The sequence below is a fragment of the Delphinapterus leucas genome, chromosome 20 (assembly GCF_059928025.1).
Source record: "Delphinapterus leucas isolate spDelLeu-1000000601 "Yukka" chromosome 20, BTC_Dleu_Yukka2, whole genome shotgun sequence".
NCBI lineage: Eukaryota > Metazoa > Chordata > Mammalia > Artiodactyla > Monodontidae > Delphinapterus > Delphinapterus leucas.
The window spans coordinates 7988681-8014136 of record NC_143148.1 but is presented as its reverse complement, the minus strand read 5'-3'; the positions used below and the strand labels follow the sequence as shown (position 1 = coordinate 8014136).

Below are 25456 nucleotides of genomic sequence, written 5' to 3'. Positions count from 1 at the left end.
ACCAAGTGTTTCTCAATCTGGAACTTTCTGGAAATCTGACACTGCTGTGCTTTCCTCAGGTGTATTTCCCGCCTTTTCTAGCCACTCTCCCCTCCCACCGGCTTTAATCGTCAGGCAATATAAATCTGACTAGCACCCAGTGACGTCATACCAGCTTTTTCATTGGATTGGCTATTCTGTCAGAGAGCTGAAGCCATATTCGGCTCCACAGATTTCCTCGTGGCCTTCTTCATTTGCCCCTCAGATACCCTCCCAGCACAGGTCAGGGGTCTGTAGCCGACTTTCCCCAAGAGTTGAGACTTTATTGAGGGGACTAGCTGCGTAGGTCACAGGTCGAGTGTCCTAGCCAGAGACCAAGAGGTTTGCTGCCTTTATTTAAAAGTCCCTCATGCCTCCTCGGTGCTGGCACATGCAAGTGACGTCAGGGGCTCTGCGGCGTCTGATTGGCTTGCTGGGGGACGCACCGTCGAGGTAGAAGACTCCTCTGGCGGTTGCTTCCAGTCCCTTCCTTGGAGATCGAGGCCGCCCGGCTCTGGCTCTAGATCCTGGGTTCGGGGCTCGGGGTCGAAGGCCGCAGGCCGTGGCAGCCCCCAGCGCGCTCCTCCTGCTGCAGCCGCCGCAGCGGCCGGGCCCAGCGCGGCCTCCAGGGCAGCGCGAGGCCATGGCGGTTGAGGACGAGGTGCGCGGGGTCGGGGCCGGCGGCCACGCTGCCCAGCAGCAGGTAGTGGGTGGCGGGCCGCAGGCGCAAGCAGCCACAGGCCAGGTCGGCGCGGGGCACCCAGGCGTCCTGGCCGCCGCGGCGCACAGGCCACACCGGCTGCTTGTATACAGCCAGGACGCGCACGGCCAGCCGCTGCCACGCCGGGCCCGCCGCCTCGGACGCCAGCACCTGCGCGCGGAGCACTGCGGGGAGGGGAGATGTCAGGCCTGGGCGGTGGGGAGGCTCCGGGTCCCGTGGGGTCAGTCCTGGTGGGGAGGGGCCCGGGGCCCGGGACCCGAGAGTGGGCTTCCGGGATCGCATCAGTAGGGAGAGACCTTGAACCTTTGAGGGTGAGAGGTCTGGGGGTCTGGCTGTGTGCTGTGAGGAGTGAGATCTTTCTGGGGAGATGGGTCAAAGCAAGGAGAGTGGGGCTTATGGAGCGATAGGTTGGGTCACAGGATTGTGGTTGGGAAGGCGGGGGAGGTGGGGGTTCCTCTGGAGAGGAGGCCAGACAGGGCGAGGAACCCACGGGCCTACCAGGAATATGCCAGATGGGGCGCTTTGGGGGTCATATTAGAAGCAGTGGGTACAGGGATTACTTAAAGGGTTAGAGGTCCCAGGAGGACCCTGCAGTGGGTGGGGCTGGGAACAAGGCCCAAGAGGCAAGTCCAGATCTCTAATGCCAAGGGGTCAGAAGGTATTAGGAGCAGACAGAGCCCTTGGAAAACAGGGGTATTGCCATGGGAGGGATCTGCATTTAGGATTAATTTGGGGGCCAGAAGGAGATCAGTCCTTGGAAGCTGAGGGTCGAGGTCATACTAGTGGTGATTCAGAGACGTGTCCTCTCTGAGGGGGTGAGGTGAGACGTGTTGGGAGCAGGACTCTGGCAGACAAGCTGGGTCTTTGGGGCAGAAGATCCCTGTGGGAGGTGGGGGGAGAAGCCTCCACCTTTGAAGTTCAAGGACACTAGTGGCCAGATGCTGAGCCTCAGGGAGGAGAGGTCTGTGATCCTATACCATTGAGGGAAGTAACTGGGACTGGGCTGAACTGATTGTCCAAGACAGCCTGCAGCCACAGGCCCTGGGGTCGGGGGCTGGTGTGGACTGGTGGATTAGGGAACTGTGGGGTGAGTCTGTGGGAGTGGGGCTCCGATATCTCAGACCCTGATAGGAGGCAGGGGGTCTGAGACAGACAAGACGGTGCAAGGATCCCTTCCATTCAACCAGTTCCCCTTTCTCCTTCCATCCTCAGGAGGCCACCTCCCTCCCTCAGAGACGTCAGGCTGAAGGAGATCGTGAAACTCTGCAAGGCCAATAACATGGGGAGAGAGGAGACCTAGGACGGTAGGGAGCGCCCCCTCCCCACTGCCCCTTCTGCCCATTGTCTGCTGTCCTGTTAGGTTCTAGATCAGGAAAGGCCCTGTAGAGTCCAACATCCCTTCCCATTTAAGCTGAGGAAACTGAAGGCCAGAGAAGGGGGTGGCTTGCAGCAGATCAGAGCCCCTGCTGGCCCTTTTCCTCCCCAGCACTCACCGTACTCCTGCTGGCAGTACCTCCGAAGGCTCATGTGTACCCTGGTGTCCGAGATATTGCAGTAGTTTTGACACTGAGGGTCTGGGGAGGGTCAGGCTGCAGTGGGCTCCTGAGGCCTGGACTACAGCGTTCTGCCCCTGCCCATCCCCTGCATTTCATCTTGACGGACAGCTGGGGTGCCTGAACCCTTGGGGACTGGGCTCGGTGGAACACCCCTGGATCCCCACCTGGAGGCCCAGTCAGCCCATCCCTGATCCCTCTTGCTGCCAGGGGTTTCTAGGCCAGCCAGTCTTACCCGAGCTGTAAGCATGAGGGGTTGTAGCAAGGGTGGTGGTTGCCTCTGGAATTCCTGTGAAAGAGCAGAGGAGAGACAGGGCCTTAGTGCCTCCCATCTGCAGCCCGCTCCCCCCGAGGAAGCCAGGCTTCCAGACCCCAAATGTCTATTCCCCTGAGGCCCAAGAGTGGAAGCACACTTTGCCTTTCTCCACCGGGACCTGGAGTCCTGGTCCCTGGCCACTTTCTTAAGACTCAGAAGCCCAGGTCCCCAGCCCCTTCCTCCCTCAGACCCAGGTATCCAGGCTCCCACCCTCTTCATCCCCAAGATGGAGGAGACTGGACTTTCAGTCTTCACCTCCCTAAGGACTCAGAGTCCGGCCTCCACTCTCTAGCTTCCGTCTCCTACGGAGCAGGTCCTCACAACACCTGCCCCCTGGAGATCTGGGATGTCTCCTTCCCACCCCCCTTCAGACTTGGGCCCTGTCCCTCAGGACTCACGCTGGCAGGGCATCCTTGGGGAGCGGCTCTGCTGGTAGCCGGGACCGCAGCGGCTGCATGTCAGGCCAGTGACCCCTAACTTGCAGGAGCACTGCCCACTGGTCTGGTTGCAGGTACCACCTGTCGCCCCGATAGGATGGCACTGGCAGGCTGCATGAGGAGAGGAGCTGGGGATGTGCAGTGCAGGCCCCCAGTTCCTCCTCCCTCAGACCCAGGATCCAGGCCCCCAGCCCCTCCCCACTCAGACCCAGTATCCAGGCCCCCAGCCCCTCCCCCCTCAGGCCTGCCTGCCTCCTTTCCCTCTAGGCTGGGCTTCAGGCTGCACTCACCCCTGCAGGCCTTGCGGCTGTTGATAGGCTGGCTAGGGTCCCTCCAGAACCCCGGCTGGCAGTAGTGGCAGTGCCGCCCGGCTGTGTGGTGGCGGCACCGCTCACAAACACCCCCACTCCGGCCGCCCGACAGCCTGAACAGCTCAGAGTTGAACCTACAGCGTCGGGCGTGCTGGTTGCAGGAACAGGCTAGGAACAGGATGGAATAAGGGCACATCAGGCCCGGCTCTCTGTTCCCCTTTCCCAGCTTTCTCCCCACTGCCCTCGGGAAAGAGACTGCCTGGGGGTCCCCAGGTAAGTGTGGGTCCTAGAAGCTCTTCATTGTCATCCTTAAAATGGGTGCACTGGACTGGAGCTGGATGAGCCCGAGAGGAGTGGTGAATGTGCTGGATGTCTGTGTAAAACCAGGGGTTGTAAAGAAGAGTGGCAGCTCTGGGCCTAGGCTGTGGAATCAGACCCCCGTGTGTAAGTGTCTCACTGTTTCCGTGGGCAAGTGACGACTCCTTTCTGTAGCTCAGTCGCCTTTGCTGTAAAATGGCATTTATAGTGTCTACTTCATGATCTTGAAATGCAACCACCTACGTAAACGGTGCTTACTTAACTCTGTACTCTGTACCCGACACAGAGCATGCCCTTGCCCGTTTAGCACATCCACGTGCCAGGTGCCATGTCCTGAGTGCTTGGCATGTTTCCTTCTCACAGCAGCTCTGTGAGACTGGGGCTGTCATCATCCCTATTTTACAGATGTGAGCACTGAGGCAGAGAGGCGAGGTCACCTGCCCAATGAAACTCAGCTGAGGGGTGGTCAGAGGCAGGATTGCAACCCAGGCGCACTCCAGTGCTTCTCATACAGCTCACATGAGGCCCACTTACCATGTACATTTTGCTGGGGAGTGTGGATCGGATTTTCAAAAGCAGCGGCTCTCAAACCTTACCGCTTATCCAGATTATGGGGGAAATGTTTCAAAAGAGCAACACAGATGCCAGGGCCCATCCCAGGGCTTCTGTGGGTCCAGGGGCCTGTATGTCTAGCAAGCACCCCAAAGTGAGATGCCGATGCGGGGAGTTCATGGACCACTCTTTGGAGAGATGAAAGGAGTTTTTGACCCCAAGAGGTTTGAGAGGCCTGTGAGATGCCGATGCAGGGAGTTCATGGGCCACTCTTTGGAGAGATGAAAGGAGTTTTTGACCCCAAGAGGTTTGAGAGGCCTGGACTGGCAGGTCCTGAGGGCCCCAAGGAGAAGCGGGAAGGTCAGGGAGCTGGGACAGCTGTGTGTTCTTGGGAAAATGACTCCCCCTCTCTGAGCCTCAGTGTCCTCCCATCCAGTGGGGATCTCAGTTCCTCTCTCAAGGGTTTTTGTAGGCATTAGGGATGGCAGCACTCTTGAGATGATCAATCAGTAGAGTTGGGCTTTGGATTCTATAAAGCCCACAGCTCCGCCACAGGAGTTAGTCTCATCCCGTCTGCCTAGACCCTTCTCCATCACAACACTGTTGGTCTGTTTCCCAGGTTCGGAGGGTCGGCTGCCCAGCTCAGCCTGAGGGGACGTGGTGCTCCACAGAGGGACAGCCTCCCCAGCTCCCGGGCAGGATGGACCCCACCCCACCCTCAGGCCACGTGATTCTCCCCTCCCTCACCCCCCTGTAGGGGCATCAGATCGTACTGGTGGGAATGGGCCAACTGGACAGAAGCCTGGCATGATGAGAGCAGCGGGTCAAAGGGGACCCAAGCGTGATGAGGACAGAGTGGGGAGCAGAGGACAGCTGGGACGGTCTGTAAGTTAGTCCACGTGACAGTGCAGGAAGACGCAGAGGGGGAGGGGGCAAAGGACGTGCGAGGTGGAGAGAGAGGGAGGTCCAGGAGCGAGAGAATGGAGGCGGGGTGTGTGTGTGTGTGGTGTGTATCTATCCACGGAGTGGAGTTAGCAAGGCCATGTAACACACTCAGACCCTCTAGCAAGGCTGCAGGCTGGAGGTGGGATGAGGAGGGCTGTCTCTGAGGAGAGCCGCTGGAGGGATGGGGAAGGGCCCAGACTCTGGAGGCCAGTCTGGAAGCCCTGAGGATGGGGGAGGGCACTGAGTGGGGCCTGGGGAGCTCTGGTTCAGCTGGAAGGCTGGTGGATGGCCCAGCCTCTCGGAAGACTTCTCTGAGTCCAGTCCCAGCACTGCCCCTTGCTGACAGTGAGATGTAGAGCAAGTGACGTGTCCCCTTGGGCCTCACCCTCCTCGTCTGGGCAATGGTAACATTGGCGGAATCAGATAACTCTTCCTCCATGCCAGGTCCTGTATCAGGCTTTATTCTAAGGACTTTATGTATTTTAATTTATTGAATTTTCACTACAGCCTGTAAAGGAAGGGCTGTTACTATCCTCACATTACAGGCAAAGAGAGGTTTGGTCATTTGTTGGGGGTCACACAGCCAGGAAGCAGAGAAGCTGGGATTTGAGCCCAGGCAGTCTGGCTGGCTGCTGAGGCCATGCCCGTGTCTGCTGCCCGAGAACATCTAGTGTGACAGCACATAAAGGTGGCTGGCAAGGACAAGCTAAGACCCTTGGGCTTATGCTCCTGAGCTCAGATTCCAGCCATGGCACTTTCCGGCTGCATGTCGTTGCGCAAGGGACTTCCCAGCTCTAGCCTCAGTCTCCTCATCTGTAAAATGGGCCTGATGTAATACCTGCCCTGCACATAGTAGTTGCTGGATAAATATGTGTCTAATGAATAAATCCTTACCCCCTGTGGTTGATTTGATGTTTCCGAAAATGTCCAGTTGCCCTGTTTTCCTACAGCCACTCAGTAAATACCACCTGAGCACTGGCGCCAAGCCAAGCCCTGGGCTGGGAGCTCACGAAATGTCATCCATATCACCATCACCATGATCAAGTGTCGGGGAGACGCTGGAGCCCCCTAACGGGCATGTAAGCAGCTGGAAGTCTGGGGGCAGCACAGGTGGTGGGGAGGGAGTGGGCGGAAGCGAAGAGGGGGCCTGGCTGGAGGACAGTATGGGGAGAAGCAAGGAGCATGCAGCTCTGGGGAGGGGGAGAACATCCTGCCCCTCAGGGAGAAGGGCCCAGCTGCTGGAGCCCTGTGGCCAGCTGGCGGGTCAGGGTGGGCCCAGGACTCACGCAGGCAAGGGTGAGGGTGCCGGGGCGTGGCAGGCCGCCAGGGCCAGTCGCGGTGGGATGGGCGGCAGCTCTCACACCCTGGGCCGGTGGTGTGGTGGCGGCAGCGGCAGCGGGGCGGCCGGTCACGGGCAGCACAGCGGGCTGCGTGGCCATGGCACTGGCAGCGGCCTCTCACTCCTGCTGCTGCCAGCCCTGCCTGGCCCCCGAGCTCCACACGGAGGTGACTGGCCACCACCCTGGCCTTAGGGCCCAGTGGGGCTCGGAAGGTCACCGTCTCGGGGCCTCCCAAGGCCCCCGGCCAGGCGGGTCTGCGCCACAGTGATCTCCAGGGCCCTCCGGTGGCCCAGGCGGCAGACAGGACCAGGGCTGGGGGTCCTGGGGTGCAGAAGCGCAGGCTGACGGACGTCAGGAGGAAGGGGCCACCCAAAGCCAGGGTCAGACTGCCATTGCAGGTGGCCCGGGGGCCGAGATCCGCCCCCGGGGAGGGGATGCAAGCCTGGGGACAGGAGGCAGCCATGCCGGCCAGCTGGGTCACTGGTGGGAGACAGAAGCGGGGGCGGCCCCCTGGATGGTAGCATGGGTCTGCGCTGGCCTGGCTCAGGAGGAGCAAGAGGGCAAAGGTCACTGGCATGGTTCTGGCGGAGGCAAGTACCTGGAGAGGAGACGAGTGTCTGGGCAGGGGGCCTCAGGCCGCCCTCGGGGGTCAGCCTCCAGCCCGCTCCCCAGGCTCCCTGAGGAACCCCAGCATTCCACCCCCAGCCCTGCCCCAGACCCCTCCCGGCTGCTTCTGAGCGAGGAAAATAGTTCCATCTGGGGAGAATTACTGTTTACATAACCCAAAGGGGAAAGAACGCAAGCAAAATCGAGAATTTTGCCTGAACTAATCCGTAGCTTAACACCCCAGAGCTATCCGTCAGTGTCGAGGGGCAGGGGGCCCTGGGGAGAGGGCAGGGAGGGGGGACAGATGGGGAAGCCCAAAGAGGGGGCAAGGGGGAGAAAGGAGGAGCCGGGTGGGCAGGGGAGGGGGAGTTAGAGAAAGATGAAGACTTAGAGGCAAAGAAATGGAGAAAGGGGCCGACAGAGACACAGACGGCAAAGACACAGTCGCGGGGGCAGAGGTGAGTGAAGGGCAAGGGCCAGGCAGGGAGAAGGAACTGCGAGGAGAGAGGACGGACACAAGGGGAGACCAGGAGGCAACCAGAGTCCACAGGGTGGGGGGCAACGGGTCCCAGGGAGCCTGGGGGCTGAGACAGACAGGTGGGCAGGGGGCTCAGAGACACCTGTGAAGCAGGAGGAGCGCAGGCAGGCCCACAGGCCTGACCCGGCGGAGGCGGAAGGGGGCGGGGAGCAGAAGCAGGAGGCCAGGCCCATGGGGATTGGGGATCAGAGTGGAGGCCCTTTCCCACGTGGGGCCCTAACCGTGTTCTCCACGCCCAGGGCACGGAGGGGGATTATCACCAAACAACCCAAACAACCAGGCCTCCCTGCCACCCAGCCCTAGCCTCCACCCGCTCTTAACCCTTTCTCACCCAGGTTCAAAGCCCCAAGAGCTGTGCTGAGGGACCCCCATGGGGACGGGGATGCCCGGGGGCTGGAAGCCTGGGCTGGGAGGGCAGACCCCTGGTTTCCCCTTGGGGCTCGTGATGGGAGGATCCTGTGCTTGCATTTCTGATAACCTCTGCCCTCCCCACCCTCCACTGCCGTCCTAGGCCTCAGGGTCCGGCAATCAGAGCCCCCGCATTCCCCTCCAGTCCTAAGGTCCCCAGAGCAGAAGGGGGAACAGATGTCGGGGGTGGCGGGTACTGAGGGAGGAGAGAGGGAGACAGGGCAGGGCCAGATGCTAGGGCGTCTGCAGGGACCAGCAGTCCAGAGCCGGGGCTGGCAGGATCGAGGATGGACCCGGAGAGGAAATGCGCCCCGCCCCCCCCCCCCCCCGGGCTGGCAGCCCCTGATGAGGAGCCCACTCGGGTCTGGGGGCCTTGGAGCCCTTCTGGGCCCCACTGTCCAGGCCCCTGGCTCTGAATCTGGACCCGGGTTTGTGCCCCAGCTGGGAGTCGAAGAGGTAGCAGTGGGTGCGGGTGGGTCCCGTCCTCCCAGCCTGATTTCACAGCCCGCAGCGTTCCCACCGCAGTCGCCTGGTGCGGAGGCCGCCTCCCCCGCCTCAGACGACGGGCGTGGCCCTCCGCACCTCCCGAGGAGGAGCCTGGCGCCATTTTGAGCTCTTGTGCCGGGCATTCGCCCCCGTTCCCCGGCACCGGCCTTGTTAAGGGGCTCGCCCCATCTCCCACCTCCTCTCTTGCCTGGGCGGTTCACGGGGTACCGCTTTCTGGCCCCTAGTACCCCGGGCAACCGGCTGAGTCCCACGGTGTTCCTGGGGGAATCCAGACGCCACCGCCTGCCACTGGGGAGCCCAGATGTCCGGCCCCCAGTCCCTGCCCCTCTGGAGACTGTAGCCCACCCTGGCCCCCACTTTAAGGAGCAGAGTCTAGCCGTGTACCCACCAGGTCCAGGGTCAGGCCTCTTGCCTGGGCAGTGTGGGGTTCCACCTGGGACCCAGGCCCTTTCCGCGGCTTCTTCTGCACACACCCCACCCTTCACCCCGTCGTCGTCCAAACCTGTACCCTGGAGAGACCGTCCTCTGCAGTCAGCCGCTCACGGCCCTTCCCTCCCGCAGGAGCTTGGCGGCCAGCGTGGGCTCTCGGGAGTGAGTGCAGAGTGGCTGTTCTCAGCCCCCGGGCTAGTAGGGGTTCTGGGCGGGAGCTCAGAGCAGAGCCTAAGAATCCAACACCACCCCGCCCCAGTCCCCTCGCCAAGGCAGCCACGCTCTCCCCGCAGGGACCCCGGGCAGCCACGCCACCCGGCGCTGTGTGGGACATGAGCCCCGTTGCCCCCCAGGGGCCCACAGCTGGACAGCCCCGAGCAGGCTGGCCCAGAGGGCTCAAGGCAGGTAGGAGGGGACGGTTGCCAGACGGCCTTCCGGGGCCTGGGGTCCGTGCTCCCCGCACACCCCGCCGGCTCCTGACTCCTCGGTGCAGGCAGGCTCGGGCTCAGCCCCAGCACGTGGTGGCTGTGATCTGGAAGGGGCTGGCCTGCTGGGGAGCGCGGCGCTGTCAGGGCCGCTGACGCTGAGGCGGGACGTGGGCCTCTGGCTGTGTGACCCCAAGCCAGCCCCTCCTGCCCTCTGGAACCTTGTCAGCTGTGGGTCAACTGAGCATGAAGGTCAGTCGCTTTCAAGCCTTAAAAAGTCAGTGCTCTTTGAAGGGTCGCACTACCCACCCGGAAACCCAAAGACTTGGGCTGCTTTCTAAGGTGGTGGGGAAGGAGGAGGGGGAGATATGAATGCCTGGGACCTTGGTGGTTCTAGCGGCTGGAGGGAGAAGTCAGGGACCCCCGGGGGGGCACTGAGCTCAAAGCGGATCCCTCCATGGCCAGTTTACTCTGAGGCCTCAACAGTTCACTTATGAACCTTTCATGCAAATGTTGCCCTCAACTCCATTACATATCCGAATGGTTTGTTTTTTTTTTTTATCCGAATAGTTTTGACTAGAAAAATAACATTTTTCTTCACTTCCCCCTGAGAAAAGCAAGGGCCTCAGGAGGATGGGGCACCACATTTGCTGCTGTGGCCTCGAGTGCATTGATTGTGGCACAGCGTGGGCCCGACCCTGACAGGGATTTGGGGAGCCAGTGTCTGGGGCGGGAGGGCACAGCCAAGGCTACCCTTGATTCTGGTTCTGGGTGACCCTCACAGCCGGCAGTGGAGAGGCAGCCCCGGGGGCAGGAGGCAGGGTGGGGACACGGGTAAGCCGCGAGGAGGAGGAGTTAGCTGCAGGAGAAGGAGACGCCACCAAGTCAGAGGGGGACATGTGAGATCGCGGGCGGGCGGGCGGGCGGTGTGATGCACAGGGTAACTAGTGCAGTACCCGCGCGCTGATCCATTCAGCTGGTGCTCACTGACTTCCTACTGTGTGTCCGACACTCTGCTGAGCGCACGAACACGCACAGCAGCCCGTCCTTGCCAGGCTCACAGTCCAGAAAGCAAGATCGCGACAAAAAAGTAGTAAGTCGTCATGTTCTAGAGAAAGATGGAAGGTGACAAATGCTTTGGAGCAAAAGCAAGGAGGGAAGTAGTTTGGGGGGCGGGGGTCAGGGGGACATTTGGGCTGAGACCTGGAGGAGGTGAGGGCAAGATGCCCACGTGGGCATCGGGGCAGGAGGACCCAGGCACAGGGAGTGGCCAGTGCAAAGGCTAATTTTGCTGTCAGAGAAAACTCAGGAAGAAGGTTTAGGTCTCACTTTATCCACCACCACCCCCTCCCCCCACCCCAGGGACTAGAAGTTTCTTAAGCTAATATTCCCTGGAGGGAAGCTTGCTGTCTCACTTTTGCTTTTAGTAGTCTGAGCTGCCTGAGGCGATTATCACCCCTGAAGGGGCCTGGGGTGGGGGGGTAGAAGCAGAGGGCAGAGAGGAAACAACTCCCCGAGTTGGGGAGGAGACTTTGGGGGGAAGGGGCAGTTCCTCAAGTATGGGGCACCTTTACCCTCACAGCGCCCCAGAGGCAGGACCTCCCAGGGCCACAGCTCTGAGGTGGGCTCAGCAGGGTGGGACCCACACCGCTGGGCTTCCAGAGACATCTTTCATCCCTATCTCGGTGACGCAGCAATCACAGAGGCCCCAGGAGGCAGGGCATGTCGAAGGCCCTGAATAACTGCACTGGGAGTGCGCAGCTGAGTATCCCTTCCTCAGGACATAGTGGAAAAATCCAGGATCGTGATTATGAGCACAGATTCCCGAACCACACCGGTTTCAAATCCAGGCCCCACGCCTTTCCTAGCTGCGTGACCCAAAGCAAGTTTCTTAACCTGTCTGTGTCATAGTTTCCTCTTCTGTTAAATTGGCATAAAAAAGTACCTTCCTCATGGGAGATCACAAAGACCAAATGAGTGAAGATAGGCCTACGGTCTAATATCTGAAACTCTGTGGACCAGACATGCCGCAGAACCGGTGTTTTGACACCATCATGGGGTGCACAGATTATATTTTATATTTTACAACTCCCCCGGCAGGGTCTGGGCAGCATCCCATAATCAAACATTATTGTTTCTGCAAGCAGAACACATGGGCGTTTGCTCCAAAATAAATGAAGTCTATGAATAGCGGCACGTCGGTTCAGATTTTGTCCCCAAGTGAATTCAACTCAGGTTGGGGTTTGCCAGCAATCTTCATGAAAATGGTCAGTAAGGAACTGTGGACCAGGATATAAGCGCTGAAACCAGTGCCTGGCTTGAGTCAGGAACCACAGAAGCACCAGCTTTGGTTCATTACTTCCCGTGGCTTTTCAGTTGTGTAGGCTCATGAGAGGCCAGGAGAGGGAGCTCTTGAGACTGGAGGACAGAGGTGGCAGCCAGACTGGGCTACCTGATTTGCAGAGCCCAGTGCAAAATGAAAACCCGGGCTGCGTTGCTCTCGCTTATGGAGACTTTCTAGACGGCTAGAGCAGAGCAGGGACCCTGTGCAACTGCACGAGTCGCACATCGTGGAGGTGACCCTGGGTGGGTACCTCTGTCCTCAGCTGGTTTCTCCTCCCCAGTAGCCCTGGCTCCAGTCCCTGCTCAGCTTGCCTGCGGGCTTTGAGAGCGGCCTGGGGCTCTGGCTGAGCTGCCTGAGCTGACCAGAGGCGGAAGCTTGAGTCTTCCTCTGCGCAGGACCCCAGGCAGGGCCTGAGCTGGACAGGCTGTGTGATAAGGATTGGCTCAGAGTTGTCACCAGCCCAGCGAGAAGAGGGGCTCAGGGGCAGATTTAGTTTGCTTTTTGGAGACTAAAGCAGCGAGCAAGGCATTTCTTGTACATCTCAGGGGAGGGAGCGTAACATATGCTTCATGTGGTAAGAGTCAGCTGACCTCACTGGGAACCCACGTTGAATGTGAGACCCTTGAGGAGGGCCCAAGAATGTTCAGATTTCCCACAGGGGTCAGATTAATAAAGTGAGGAGCCCTGGAATATAGGAGGAAGAGGAGGCGGAGAGTGGAGGTGAGGCCCACAGAGCCCTGACATTTAAGGGGGCCAGTGGAGGGAGAGATGGGGAGCCTGAGGGGGTGAGATGGAAGCCAGATGAGGAAGAGCGGGGGCCACACAATCCAGGGCTTCTGTAGGGGCCTTGGGGGTCTCCTGAGCTGCAGGCACTGGGACAGCCACAGGGAAACCACAGCTGCCTGGTCAGGGGAACAGAGGAGGGGAGAGGACACAGCGGGTCAGGACACACTGGAGACCCAGCGTGAAAAGACCATTTCTGGGAGCCCAGGGGAGAGCTGGAGGAGAGATGGACTGAAAAAGAAGCAACCCCTGAAGAAGGGATTCTCCACCCCATTACAAGGATGGGGAAACTGAGGTTCATGGAGCCCAGGCAGAGGCAGGAGCTGGAGGGAGTCTGGGTAGGTTCAAAAGTGTAGCCTTCACTGAGCTAGCATGGCACGCCCACTGCGGTCCACAAGACAGTAGTGGGTGTTGGCGAGGATGTGGAGAAGTCAGAGCCCTCATACGCTGCCGGTGGGAACGGCAAATGAGGCAGCTGCTCGGAAGCCAGCCTGCAGTTCCTGAAAGCGTTAAACACAGTTAGTTATCACGCGACGTAGCGATTCCACTCCTGGGCAAACACCAGAAGGAAATGAAAACTTAGGTCCACACGGGGATTTGGACGCGCATGTTCATAGCAGCATTATTCATAATTCCCCAAAGTGGAAACAACCCAAATGTCTAACAACAGATGAACTGATAGATAAAACGAGGCCTATCCATGCCGTGGAATATTAGTCGGCTGTAAAAGGAAATCAGTGACATCCTAAGACATGCTGCAACGTGGATGAGCCTTGAGAATCTGACACTGAGTGAAAGAAGCCAGTCACAAGACTACTTACTGTGTGATTCATTTATATGCAGCACGCAGAGTAGGTAAATCCACTGAGACAGAAAGTAGGTTAGCTGGAGGGAGGCGGCGGGGAGGATGGGAAGACTGGGGGTGGGGATGGCTAAGGGGCGCAGGGTTTCTTCTGGGGGTGATAAAACTTTTCTAAAATTAATTGTGATGGTTGCCCAACTCTGTGAATATACTAAAAGCTGTCGTACACTTTAAATGGGAGAATTGTATGCTATTTGAATATTATCTCAATAAAGTGGTTACCAACAAGAAAGAAGAAGAAGGGCTCATCGGAGACCTAACTATAAAAAAAGCTAAATCTAGGCAGCTAGAGGTGGCAACGCAGAGAGAGTGTTACAGAGGCAGGAGGTGGGAACTGGCGGACCCTTAAGTCCTGGTCCGGAAATGGCACAGTGTCACTTCTGCCCTATGTGATCGGCCAAGGCAGTCACAGGCCCACCCAGAGTCAGGGAAGGAGCGTCAAAGACTCTGCAGCAGCTTGAATCCACCGCATCCACTGACGGTAGCGGGAAGCACTTAGCGCTTGCCATGGCAGGGGCCCTTCCGGGAGCCAGGCGTGCAGGGGGTGTGGTTAGCCCCATTTTATGGAGAAGACTGAGCCCTAGGGAGTTAACTAACATGCTCCGGGTTGGCCAGCAGGAGGCAGAGTCTGCACACGAACCTGGGCTTGTCTAGCCTCACAGTCTAGGTTCTGAACCTGTGTATATGCAGCCTCAATAGATTCGTGAGCTCCCAGGGATGCATGTAGTAAATACTCTAGAAGTCTTTATTTTCCAAGACTTATACAGAGTGCCTCCTGTATGCTAGGCACTGTTCTAAAAATGTTACAGATGAGGTAGTTCTGTTAGGTTGGAGTATATGAAACGGCTGTTTGTGTAGGAAAAACATGGTTGAATATTGGCACTCACAAATGGTTCAACTCAGTCATCGCTTTTTTTTTTTTTTTTTTTGGCGGTACACGGGCCTCTCACTATTGTGGCCTCTCCCGTTGCGGAGCACAGGCTCCAGACGCGCAGGCTCAGTGGCTATGGCTCACCGGCCCAGACCTCTCTGCAGCATATAGGATCTTCCCGGACTGGGGCACGAACCCGTGTCCCCTGCATCGGCAGGCGGCCTCTCAACCACTGCGCCACCGGGGAAGCCCTCAGTCGTTGTTTTTTAATGGGCAAGGAAACTGCGATTCAGGAGTAATTTGACTAAAGTCACACAGCTGGTAAGGGGTGGAGCTGGGATTTAAACCCAGGCCAGAGGGGTCCAGGGTCTGTGCTCTAAGGCCTCCACGGTGGAGGCCATTAGACATGCCTGGATGGGCTGAGTGAGCCAATGAACAAGTGGTTTGGGGTGGGGTGAGCAAATGAACTCATGCCCCATCCCTCCTGAATTAAGTCATCTCTCCTCCCCGCAGCCACCATGAGATTCTGGGCTATTTGCCCTTCCTTGTCCACCATCTACTTCCTCTTTGTCATCTTTGCCGGGTCCACCATTTTCCACTGCCTCCAGCGCCTGGCCCGGGTGCCCGCCCCCTGGGCCTACCCGGGCCGCGTGGTCCTGTACCCCAGACACCTGCCCTGGGGGGCATGTCCACCATCAACTCCAAAGGCCGCCTGGGGAACCAGATGGGGGAGTATGCCCTGGCCAAGATGAATGGGCGGCCGGCCTTCATCCCGCCCCAGATGCACAGCACGCTGGCCCCCATCTTCAGAATCACCCTCCCCGTCCTGCACGACACCACGGCCAGCAGGATCCCCTGGCAGAACTACCCCCTGAACGACTGGATGGGAGAGCGGTACCGACACATCCCGGGAGAGTACGTGCGCCTCACCGGCTACCCCTGCTCTTGGACCTTCTACCACCACCTCCGCGCCGAGATCCTCCAGGAGTTCACCCTGCACGACCACGTGCGCGAGGAGGCCCAGAATTTTCTGCGGGGTCTGCAGGTGAATGGGAGCCGGCCGAGCACCTACGTAGGGGTCCACGTGCGCCGGGGGGACTACGTCCACGTTATGCCCAACGTGTGGAAGGGCGTGGTGGCCGACCGGGGCTACCTGCAGCAGGCCCTGGACTGGTTCCGGGCTCGCTACCGCAGCCCACTCTTCGTGGTCACCAGCGACGACATGGCCTGGTGCCGGCAGAACGTCAACAGCTCCCTCCGGGACGTGGTGTTTGCCGACAACGGCCTGCAGGGCTCGCCCGCCAGGGACTTTGCACTACTCGCGCAGCGTAACCACACCATCATCACCGTGGGCACCTTTGGGATCTGGGCCACCTGCCTCACGGGTGGGAACACCATCTACCTGCCCAACTCCCCCTTTCACGTGGTCTTTAAGCACCAGGTGGCCTTCCTGCCGAAGTGGGTAGGTACCGCAGCCAACCCGGGGCAGGCTAGAGAGAATGGCCCCTAGCCCCCCGCTCATGTCCCTGCCTCACCCTTGGGCCCAACAGCAGTGTGTGGGGTGCAGCGCATGGGCTTTCACACCTGAGTTTAAATCCAGGCTGCTCTGCTTCCTAGCTGGGTGACTTTGGATAAGTGACTTAACCTCTCTGTGCCTTAGTGTGCCACCTGAAAAAAAGAACATAATGCAGCTCCTCGTGAGAATGCAACGAATTCATGTAGTGTCTTGGAAACAGGTGGTAAGTGTGGACCACTAACATGTATGTGGTTGGCATGCCCTGGACATTTGGACTGCTTTGAAATGGAAACGTATTTTTGCCCTCTCCTTCTTTATAGATCCGGGAGCATGCAGTCCAAATACTTGGTACTTGCCTCCTTGGAGGGTTTGGCGATGAAACTCTTCCTGCCTTCAAGTAAAGAGGAGCCGGGTATTTTTGGCAGCTAAGAATTCAGGCTTGGGCTTCCCTGGTGGCGCAGTGGTTGAGAGTCCACCTGCCGATGCAGGGGACACGGGTTCGTGCCCCGGTCCAGGAAGATCCCACATGCTGCGGAGCGGCTGGGCCCGTGAGCCATGGCCGCTGAGCCTGCGCGTCTGGAGCCTGTGCTCCGCAATGGGAGAGGCCACAACAGTGAGAGGCCCACGTACCGCAAAAACAACAACAACAAAAAAAGAATTCAGGCTTTGGGTTTAATGGGGCCTTATCATGAAAGAATGTGAGGGAAAAGAGGATTTGAGAGCATGAATCTCAGGGAGATAACTTTGGCGGGGAGGGGGCGTCCCCAGACTGAGGATGGGGCATGGGAGGGCCTCACAGTGAGGGCAGGAACTCAGCACCAGGCCTTGGTCCGCAGCAGCAAAGATGCCCAGAGCCCACATGTCATCGAAGCAGCAGGCTGACCACAGAGGGGCAGGGGCCTCAGAGACCGTGCCATGGCCATGTCAGCAGTCACCTGTGTGGACAGGTGACCTGACACCTTGGCACTGCCTGTGCCCTCAGGACCCAATGCCACTGTGAGAAACCCCAATATGGACAAAAGTTGGATTAAGTGATTACAATACTCATTTTCCTGTGTTTGGTATATTTTAAAGTATGGAGGTAACCAATATTTTTATTGACATACTACTCCTTTTTGTATATTAAAAAAATTTTCACACACAATTATTTATGTTCATTTAAATTTTACACCAAACATAGGTGCACTGGTTTAGAAAACATTTCAGTCACATCTCTTTCCTGTTTGCAAACCCTCTCTAAGTATCTTATTTATTTGAATTCCCATTTCTTGGCATACTTGTGAAGTTGAACACCTTTCCTTTCACATATTAGTAATATTGTACCTCCCCAGAGCCATTTTGGGCCCCAGTTTACTTCTTAAGTCCTTGATGGTGTCATCATGGTGTGGGGTTAAGGGTAGGGGGATGTTAAAGCAGGAGATGGGGGCTTCCCTGGTGGTGCAGTGGTTAAGACTCCGCACTCCCAATGCAGGGGGCCCGGGTCCGATCCCCGGTCAGAGAACTAGATCCCACATGCATGCCGCAACTAAGAGTTCACATGCCACAACTAAAAGATCCTGCATGCCACAACGAAGATCCCACACACCACAACGAAGATCCCGCACACAGCAACGAAGATCCTGTGTGCCACAGCTAAGACCTGGCGCAGCCAAATAAAAGAAATATAAATAAATATTAGAAATAAATAAAATAAATATTATAATAAAATAATAAATTATAAAATATTATAATAAAATAAATATTAGAAAAATAAAATAGAATGAAAAAACAAACCAAGCAGGAGCAGGGCCTGAAGGGGAGGGGAGATGGGGAGGGAGGTTCTGTGTTAGCTGTCTGTTGCTGTGAAACAATGACCCCAAAACTTATTAGCTTAAAGCAACAACAGGAATTTATTATCGCGTAGAGTTTCTGTGGGTTAGGAATTCAGGAGTGGCTTACCTGAGTGGTTCTGTTTGGGATATCCAGTGAGGTTGCTGTCAGGTGTCGGGTAAGTCATCTGAAAGCTTTACTAGGGCTGGGGATCCACTTCCATGGCTGGCAAATTGTTGCTGGCTCTTGGCTGTTGGTCACATCCTCTTGATGTGGATCTCTTTGGGGCTGCTTGAGTGTCCTTACAGCATGGCGGCTGGATTCCTCCAGAGAGAGAAACCCAAGAGACCAAGGTAGAAACTGCAATGCCCTTTACAACGGAGCCTTACCTTGTCACACAATGTCGCTTCTGTCATATCCTGTCCATCACACAGAGCAGCTTGATTGAATGTGGGAGGGGACTACACAAGGGTATGATACCAGGAGGTGAAGATTATTTCAGGCCATATTGGAAGCTGCTGTATTAGTTTGCTAGAGCTGCTGTAGCAAAGTACCACAGATGGGGTGGCTTAAACCACAGACATTTATTATCTCATAGTTCTATAGGCTTGAAGTTTGAGATCAAGGTGTCGGCAGGGCTGGTTCCTTCTGAGTACTCTTAGGGGATGATCTGCTCCGAGCCTCTCTCCTTGGCTTGCAGATGACCACTTCTCTCTATGACTTTACGTCCTCCCTCTGTACGTGTATGTGTCCAGAATTCCTCTTCTTGTAAGGACACCAGTCATAATGAGTTAGGGCCCACCTAATGATCTCATTTTAATTTAATTACATCTGTAAACATCCTGTCTCCAAATACAATCACATTCTAAGGTTCTGGGGGTTAGGACCTCAACATAGGAATTTTTGTGGAGACACAGTTCAGCCCATAACAGCTCCCAGCCTCCATTCCCAGCCCTACCCCCTAGAGTCAGACAGGTTTTACTCCCTTTCCCTTTTTTCCTCCATTCTCTCAGGACCAGCCCCTTCTCAGGATAATTTACCTTAGCCAAGATCTTTTCCCAAATTAACTCTTTGGGAGAGATTCAAGCCAGAAGGATAGAGGAACCTCAGACCTGACCCCTGGCTGTCTGTCGAGTGTAACAACACCATCCGGGACTTCCTTGGCAGTCCAGTGGTTAAGACTCTGTGCTTCCAATGCAGCAGGTGCATTGGAACCAGGTTCAATCCCTGGTTGGGGAACTAAGATACCACATGCCACAGAGCATGGCCAAAAAAAAAAAAAAAGAAAAAGTGTAACAACATCAGAGTATAGAAGTGGATGGCAACTGTATCTCACATTTCAATAAAATACTCAAGTGCTAGGTCTCTTCCTGTTGCCCCTCCAAATCTCATCTCCAATGTTCTCCCCCTGTTCTGTGCCCTGGGAGGCTGTCTGATGTTATCTGCTGTGGCCTGAATATTTGTGTCCCCCACAAATTCATATGTTGAAGCCTTAATCTTCAATGTGTTGGTATTTGGAGGTGGGGCCTTTGGGAGGGATTAGATTGTAACAGTGGGGCCTTCGTAAATGGGATTGGTGCCCTTATAAGAGACATGAGAGAGATGTCTTCTCTCTGCCAACGTTTAATTTTTATAAAGGCAAATGTGCAAGTTGACCAGCCACCAAAATAAATTGCACTAATTCATTTAACAAACATTTATTGATCTGCAAACCAGGAAGTGGGTTCTCATCAGGAACTGAATCAGCAGGTCTTGGGCTTCTCAGCCTTCAGAACTGGGAGGAAGAAATTTCTGTTGTTTAAGCCACCCAGGTGGGGGTATTTTTGTTACGGCAGCCCAAACTGACCAACACAGCATCTGTGAGCTCCCCTGCCCTATGCCTTCCTGTTGGCTTGGGTCAGTGGGATCACAGTCCAGAAATCGGAAGAGGAAGGAGAGTGAAGCTGGGGCATTTATTGTCCCAGATCCATCCCGGCTGATCTAGAGGTGGTAACAGCTCCCCACAGTTGCTAGCCCCTGGGAGCTGTATTGTCTCTCATTGTTTTCCCTACACCCTACCCACATCTTGGTAAATTATCCTATTTAACTCCTCTCATGTCACCTCTTATGAGTGTTCCATCTCCTGCTGGGAGTCTGAGTGATGCCTCCAGGATTTTGGTACTACACACAGAAATTCCCACGTTGAATCTGAAATGCCCACATTGCTCTGACGTTGAAACCACTAGCTGAATTTCTGGCCAGCTTAGTGGAATGAGGACTTGTTCTCAGTCAAAATCAAATTGACTCACAGAAAATAATGAAGAGAGGTGACATTTCTCACAGACCCGACTTGGAGGATGAAGATGAAATCTGTGGAGCTGTCACAGCACCCACGGGTGGGAAGCTGGGCGCTAGTTTCTTGCACATCTTTTCTTGCACATCCTGGGGACCTTTAGGTGCTGGGGGAAGATTCAGAAGACCCGTGCTCACAGCCACCCTCTCTTGTTACCTCCCAGGAGGTCTGCACCCAGAAAGGGCCCTGCCGGTGGACAGAACAGGCACCAGCTGCCTCCAGGAGCTGAATGGAGTAGCTCGATATATTCTATTGAGCTCTGTTTAACCTAGAAGCTTGGGTGACCCAGCTCTGTTCCCTGTGTTTGAAGAGCCTTGGTGGACAAGGAAGTTTATATCTTTTATTTTATCAGGGCCAAAGCAGGAACTGGCCAGCCGCCAACAATAAATTACACTAATTCATTCAAGAAATATTTACTAAGCTCCTTCCTGGATTTGCAAGCCCAAACAAGAAGGTAGCAAGCCCTTCGACACCTTCCCCTTATTCCTCACCAGAGGGGATACAAGGACGCCCAGAAGGACAGGGACTACTTAGGGTCTCTGAAGACAGAGCTCTCATAGCCCAGCGCTCCAGAGAGCGTCAGCACATCGTGTGCGTTTGTTATGAGTTGAATTGTGAATTGTGTCCCCCCTAAAAGAGATGTTGAAATCCTAATTCCCAGCACCTCAGGATGTGACATCTGGGAAAAGCGTCTTTACAGATGTAATTAGTTAAGATGTGGTCGCACTGGAATAGGGTGGGCCCTACTCCAGCACGACAGGTGGCACACAGAACGCCCATGATGACGGAGGTAGAGATTGGCGTTGGGCCTCCGGGAAGGTGAGAGAATAATCTCCTATTGTTTGAAGCCACCCAGTTTGTGGTACGCGGTTATAGCAGCCCCACGAAACGAATACAACGTTTAATGTGTATTTACTCAACGGACGGAACAATCTCCGGGTCAGTGCTTCTGGCTTAGCACACAAACAGGTTACAGCCAGCATGTGCACAGATGCCTTGGCCCAGGATCTGTGTTCCTGGTCAGAGCCTGGAACCCAGGGGCCGTTAAGAGAACAGTGGGGCTGAGTCAAGCAGGGTGGGGCCTGGTTGAACCTGGGAAGCTGCCAGAAGCTACACAGATTTGGCACAGGAGTGACCTTACAGCGATATCCTTGCTTTGAATTTATAAGTCCCTGAAACGCTCAGAGCCCATTAAGATCGCATGAGCGTTATCTTTCCAGAAGAGACTCAGGCTTGTCTAACTATGTGCCTGGACTGAACCAACCCAGATGGGGCTGGGTCCCTTGGGTCGCCTCCATGTGTTTATTTCAGCCCAGCCAGAAATAGATTCCTGGATGGGACAACCCTCTTGGGCCGGGGAGGCTGGGTTTGCTAAATAAGGTTCATTTCGCAGCTCAGCTAGAGCGCAGGAGATCCACAGTTTTATTGCTCACAGGCTCCAGATAAGGCCCCTTCCTCATGGCCACTGAAAGAAAAGCCTCCGCATTCCCTCTTAAGTGCCGCAGCCCTTGGCAACCACCAATCTGCTTTCTGTCTCTATGGACTTGCCTTTTCTGGACATTTCCTACAATATGTGGTTCTCTGGCCAGGCGTTGTTTTAACCCTCAGAGAGGTGAAGTCACTTGCCCAGGATCACACAGCTACTGAGTGTGGGAAGCTGAAATCAGCAGCCCGTGGCCAGAGGGTGTGTGCACTTACCCACAGAGTCATGTGTCCTCTGAGTCAGCACGTGAAGTACATTCCATCCAGGGCTGAGTGAATGGAGACCTTCCTTGCCACGATTGCTTAACTGGGCGATGAACATGTTCTAAAATGAAAGTAGGGGTGGGTGCAGAGCTCTGAATCCATTCCGATTTGGAAGTCACTGATCTCCAAGCCACTCAAAACCATTGAGTTGTGTACTTTATTTATTTTTCTTCCAGTTTTATTGGGATGTAATTGACATACAGCCCTGTATAAATTGTAGATGTACACCAGAATGATTGGATTTACATACATCATGAAGTGATTGTCACGATAAGCTTAGTGAACATCCAGCATCTCAGAGAGATACAAAATTAAAGAAATAGAAAAAAAAATTTCTTTTTCCTATGATGAGAACTCTTAGGATTTACTCTCTTTGAACTGTATACTTTAAATGGGTGAATTTTATAGTATGCGAATTATAGCTCAGTAAAGCTGTTTCTTAAAAAACCCAGCTCCTGGCACACATACACATGTAGTGAGTATTAGCCATCATCACACACAAAGCAAAAGGTGCTGGGAATTCCCTGGCGGTCCAGTGGTTAGCACTCTGAGCTTCCACTGCAGGGGACACGGGTTCAATCCCTGGTCGGGGAACTAAGATCCTGTGTGCCACGTGGTGTGTCCAAAAAAAAAAAAAAAAAAAACCCAAAGCAAAGGGTGCTGTTATGTGTGGGCTCTAGGGCACGGACCAGTGGATTTTCACTTTTACATGAGGGTGTGTTGGTCGTGGTTCAAAGAAAAAACACAGCTTTAAGACTCTCCAGGAAATTATAATTTAGGCTGGGTATTATGTGATATTCAGAGATTACTGTTAATATTTAGATCTAGTAACAGCATGGGGTTTGTTATATATTTTTAAATATTCTCACCGGTCGGAGGAGCACCATGAAATGTTTACAGATTGAATGAGGAAGCCTGGGTGAGGTATAGATGCCCAAGACTGGTAGAGCGTTGAAAACAACAATGGGTATGTGGGCCTTTATTGTACTAGTCTGTCTACTTTTCTGCATGTTGTTAAATTTAATTTCCATAATACAGTTTTTAAAAATTTACCAAGGCTCCTTGTTTTGTGCCAGGGGACCAGCTTAAGAGTGGCCTGGCCTCAGTCCCCACCCCATAGGGCTCTCAGTCTGATGGCAGAGGCCACAGGTAACCTTGGTGATAGAGGCTGGAAGGATGTTGGAAGAGGTCCTTTAGTTTACGCTGAGTATCTCCTGCCCAATGCAGAGCCCGTGGATGGCGGGGCGTCCAGGGAGCTTCCAGCGTTTCACCCTCAGCTCTGGATACCCATGCACCTTCCCTGTGGTCACAAGGGAGCATCCTGTCCACATACCAATATGCAGCCTTGGGCTCCACGTGCAACCTCCAACTCCACGGTTAATAAGCAAAACATGTCCTGGGCTCAGCTACCTATAAACAAGTTTTACAGCTACGTGCGTGTCTGGCAAAATGTTCAAAAGTCATGGGGCTGCGGGACAATCCTCCATCAAGAAACTTCTGGCATCCCAGGCCCTGGTTATGTAATGAGATAGTAGTATCTACAGGCAGACCTCGTTTTATTGTGCTTTGCTTTCTTGCACTTCAGCAGATACTGCGATTTTTGCAAGTGTGGCAACTCTGCATCCAGCAAGTCCATCAGCGCCATTTTTCCAATCGCATTTGCTCGCTTCATGTCTCTGTGTCACATTTTGGTAGTGCGTGCCATATTTCAAACTTTTTCATTATTATTACATTTGTTATGGTGATCTGTGATCACTGATCTTTGATGTTATTATTACAAAAAGATTATAACTCGCTGAAGGCTCAGATGATGGTTAACATTGTTTAGCACTAAAGTTTTTTCTTTTTTAATATTTATTTTATTTATTTATTTTGACTGCACCAGGTCTTAGTTGCGGCACGCGGGATCTTCTTTGCGGCACGCGGGACCTTTTTTAGCTGTAGCATATGGATTTCTTAGTTGCAGCATGTGGACTCTTAGTTGCGGCATGCATGCGGGATCTAGTTCCCTGACCACAGATCTAACCTGGACCCCCTGCACTGGGAGCGTGGAGTCTTGCCCACTGGACCACCAGGAAAGCCCCAGCACTAAAGTATTTTTAATTGAGCTATGTACATTTTTTAAGACATAATGCTATTGCACACTTAATAAATAGACTACAGTATAGTGTAAACATGATTTTACATGCACTTGGAAACCAAAAAACTTGTGTGACTCGACTTATTGCAATATTCGCTTTACTTCAGTGGTCTCGAACCAAACCCTCCATATTTCCAAGGGGTGTCTGTATACATATATGTACAGCCGCCACCTAAACACACGCTATAGATACATACATAGAGGCTGGTGGGTAGTTACTGGCTTCCCTTACATTTCATGGACATCAGTCCAGGACACGAAGTTCTGAAAATCCTTTCCTTCCTCTCTCCCTCCCTCCCTCCCTCCCTCCCTTCCTTCAACAAATATGTATAGAATACCTACTATCTACCAAGAAATGTCCTTGGCAGTGAGGACACAGTAGGGGGCAAAACAGACAAGCCTCCACCTCTCAGGGAACTGCCACCTTAATGCTGTGTAACAAACCACCCTGAAACAGAACGGCTTCAACTGCAGAATGTATGGTTTCTAAGTTATAGGGATTGACTGGGTGGTCCTCCTCTCCATGAGAGGTCATCTGAGGTCTCTCATGCAGCTGCCTTCAATGGAGAGCTTTGTTGGGACACTTAGGTCCACTCCATGTGGCCTCTCTCCTGAAGGATAGGTGGGCTTCCTCACAGCATGGCGGCTGCATTTCAAGAGAACACGGATCAGTGTTTGAGGAAGTGCAGAAGGTGTCCGTGCAGGACCCTCTTTAGGGTCAGTACCATTGCAGAGGGGGTTAGACTCACAGTCACTGCTTACTAGTAATGGTCCACCCGCTGGTACCTCTCCCATGGGGCCTCACTGCTTATCCACAGCAGTCTTCTGAAGCAGGTGCCAGGCTATTTTACAGGCCAGGGAAAGTTCGTCTCTCACCCAGAGTCCCCGAGCTTACGTGTGGCACAGTCAGGATTCCAACCTGGGCCCGTGACACGCAGTGTGCCCCTCTTCTGTACTGCTTCCCACTTCTGTGCAGCTAGCCTCATGCAGGTGACGGCCACTTTCAGGTTTGTTAAGTAGGGGTTGGGCTGAAGGATGGCAGGGAGCCAGGGTCCCCGAACATCACATCCTGGGTTCCAATCCCCCTCTGCCCACCTCAGCTGTGGGCTCCCAGGAAGGGCATGAATTCTCTACCTCGGTTTCTCCATCTCTAAGGGCAAGAGGTTCACAAGAGTACTCGCTGTGCAGGCGTTGGGCAACCCTGTATTTATTCAACACAAACTTTGTTTTTTGAGTTTTATTTTATTTTATTTTTTCACATCTTTATTGGAGTATAATTGCTTTACAATGTTGTGTTAGTTTCTACTGTATAACAAAGTGAATCAGCTATACATAAACATATATCCCCAGCAATAGGGCTCCTGCGTTCAGGGGCCTACAGCCACTGTAGATATTATGATTCCATTATTATTGTTTCATTATCATTCAAGGTGCAGTATGAATATAAAACAGAGGGTTATGGAGGTTCTTGGTGGCTCAAGAAGTCAGACTAAGCATTTTTTTAAAAATTTTATTTATTTTTGGCTGTGTTCAGTCTTCTTTGCTGTGCACAGGCTTTCTCTAGTTGTAGCGAGCAGGGGCTACTCTTCGTTGTGGTGCGCGATGAGAACATCACAGTGGCTTCTCTTG

At 54.5% G+C, this 25456-nt stretch overlaps 2 protein-coding genes across 2 annotated transcripts; one reads left to right on the top strand and one right to left on the bottom strand.

Moving 5' to 3' along the window:
* Positions 1-448: 448 nt before the first annotated feature.
* Positions 449-7109, bottom strand: NTN5 (netrin 5). The gene is made up of 6 exons (XM_022584848.2): positions 6458-7109; positions 3336-3524; positions 3007-3156; positions 2528-2581; positions 2233-2313; positions 449-903 (listed from the first exon to the last, which is right to left on the bottom strand). Exons 1-6 carry the CDS (start codon positions 7086-7088, stop codon positions 539-541), a joined length of 1470 nt encoding a protein of 489 aa, XP_022440556.1. The 5' UTR covers positions 7089-7109; the 3' UTR covers positions 449-538.
* Positions 7110-14200: 7091 nt separating this feature from the next.
* On the top strand, positions 14201-15891 carry LOC111180655 (galactoside 2-alpha-L-fucosyltransferase SEC1-like). Its single transcript, XM_022585173.3, is given in 2 exon segments — positions 14201-14959; positions 14962-15891. Coding segments are annotated over 2 exon segments (990 nt in total). The 5' UTR covers positions 14201-14802; the 3' UTR covers positions 15795-15891.
* Positions 15892-25456: the final 9565 nt, after the last annotated feature.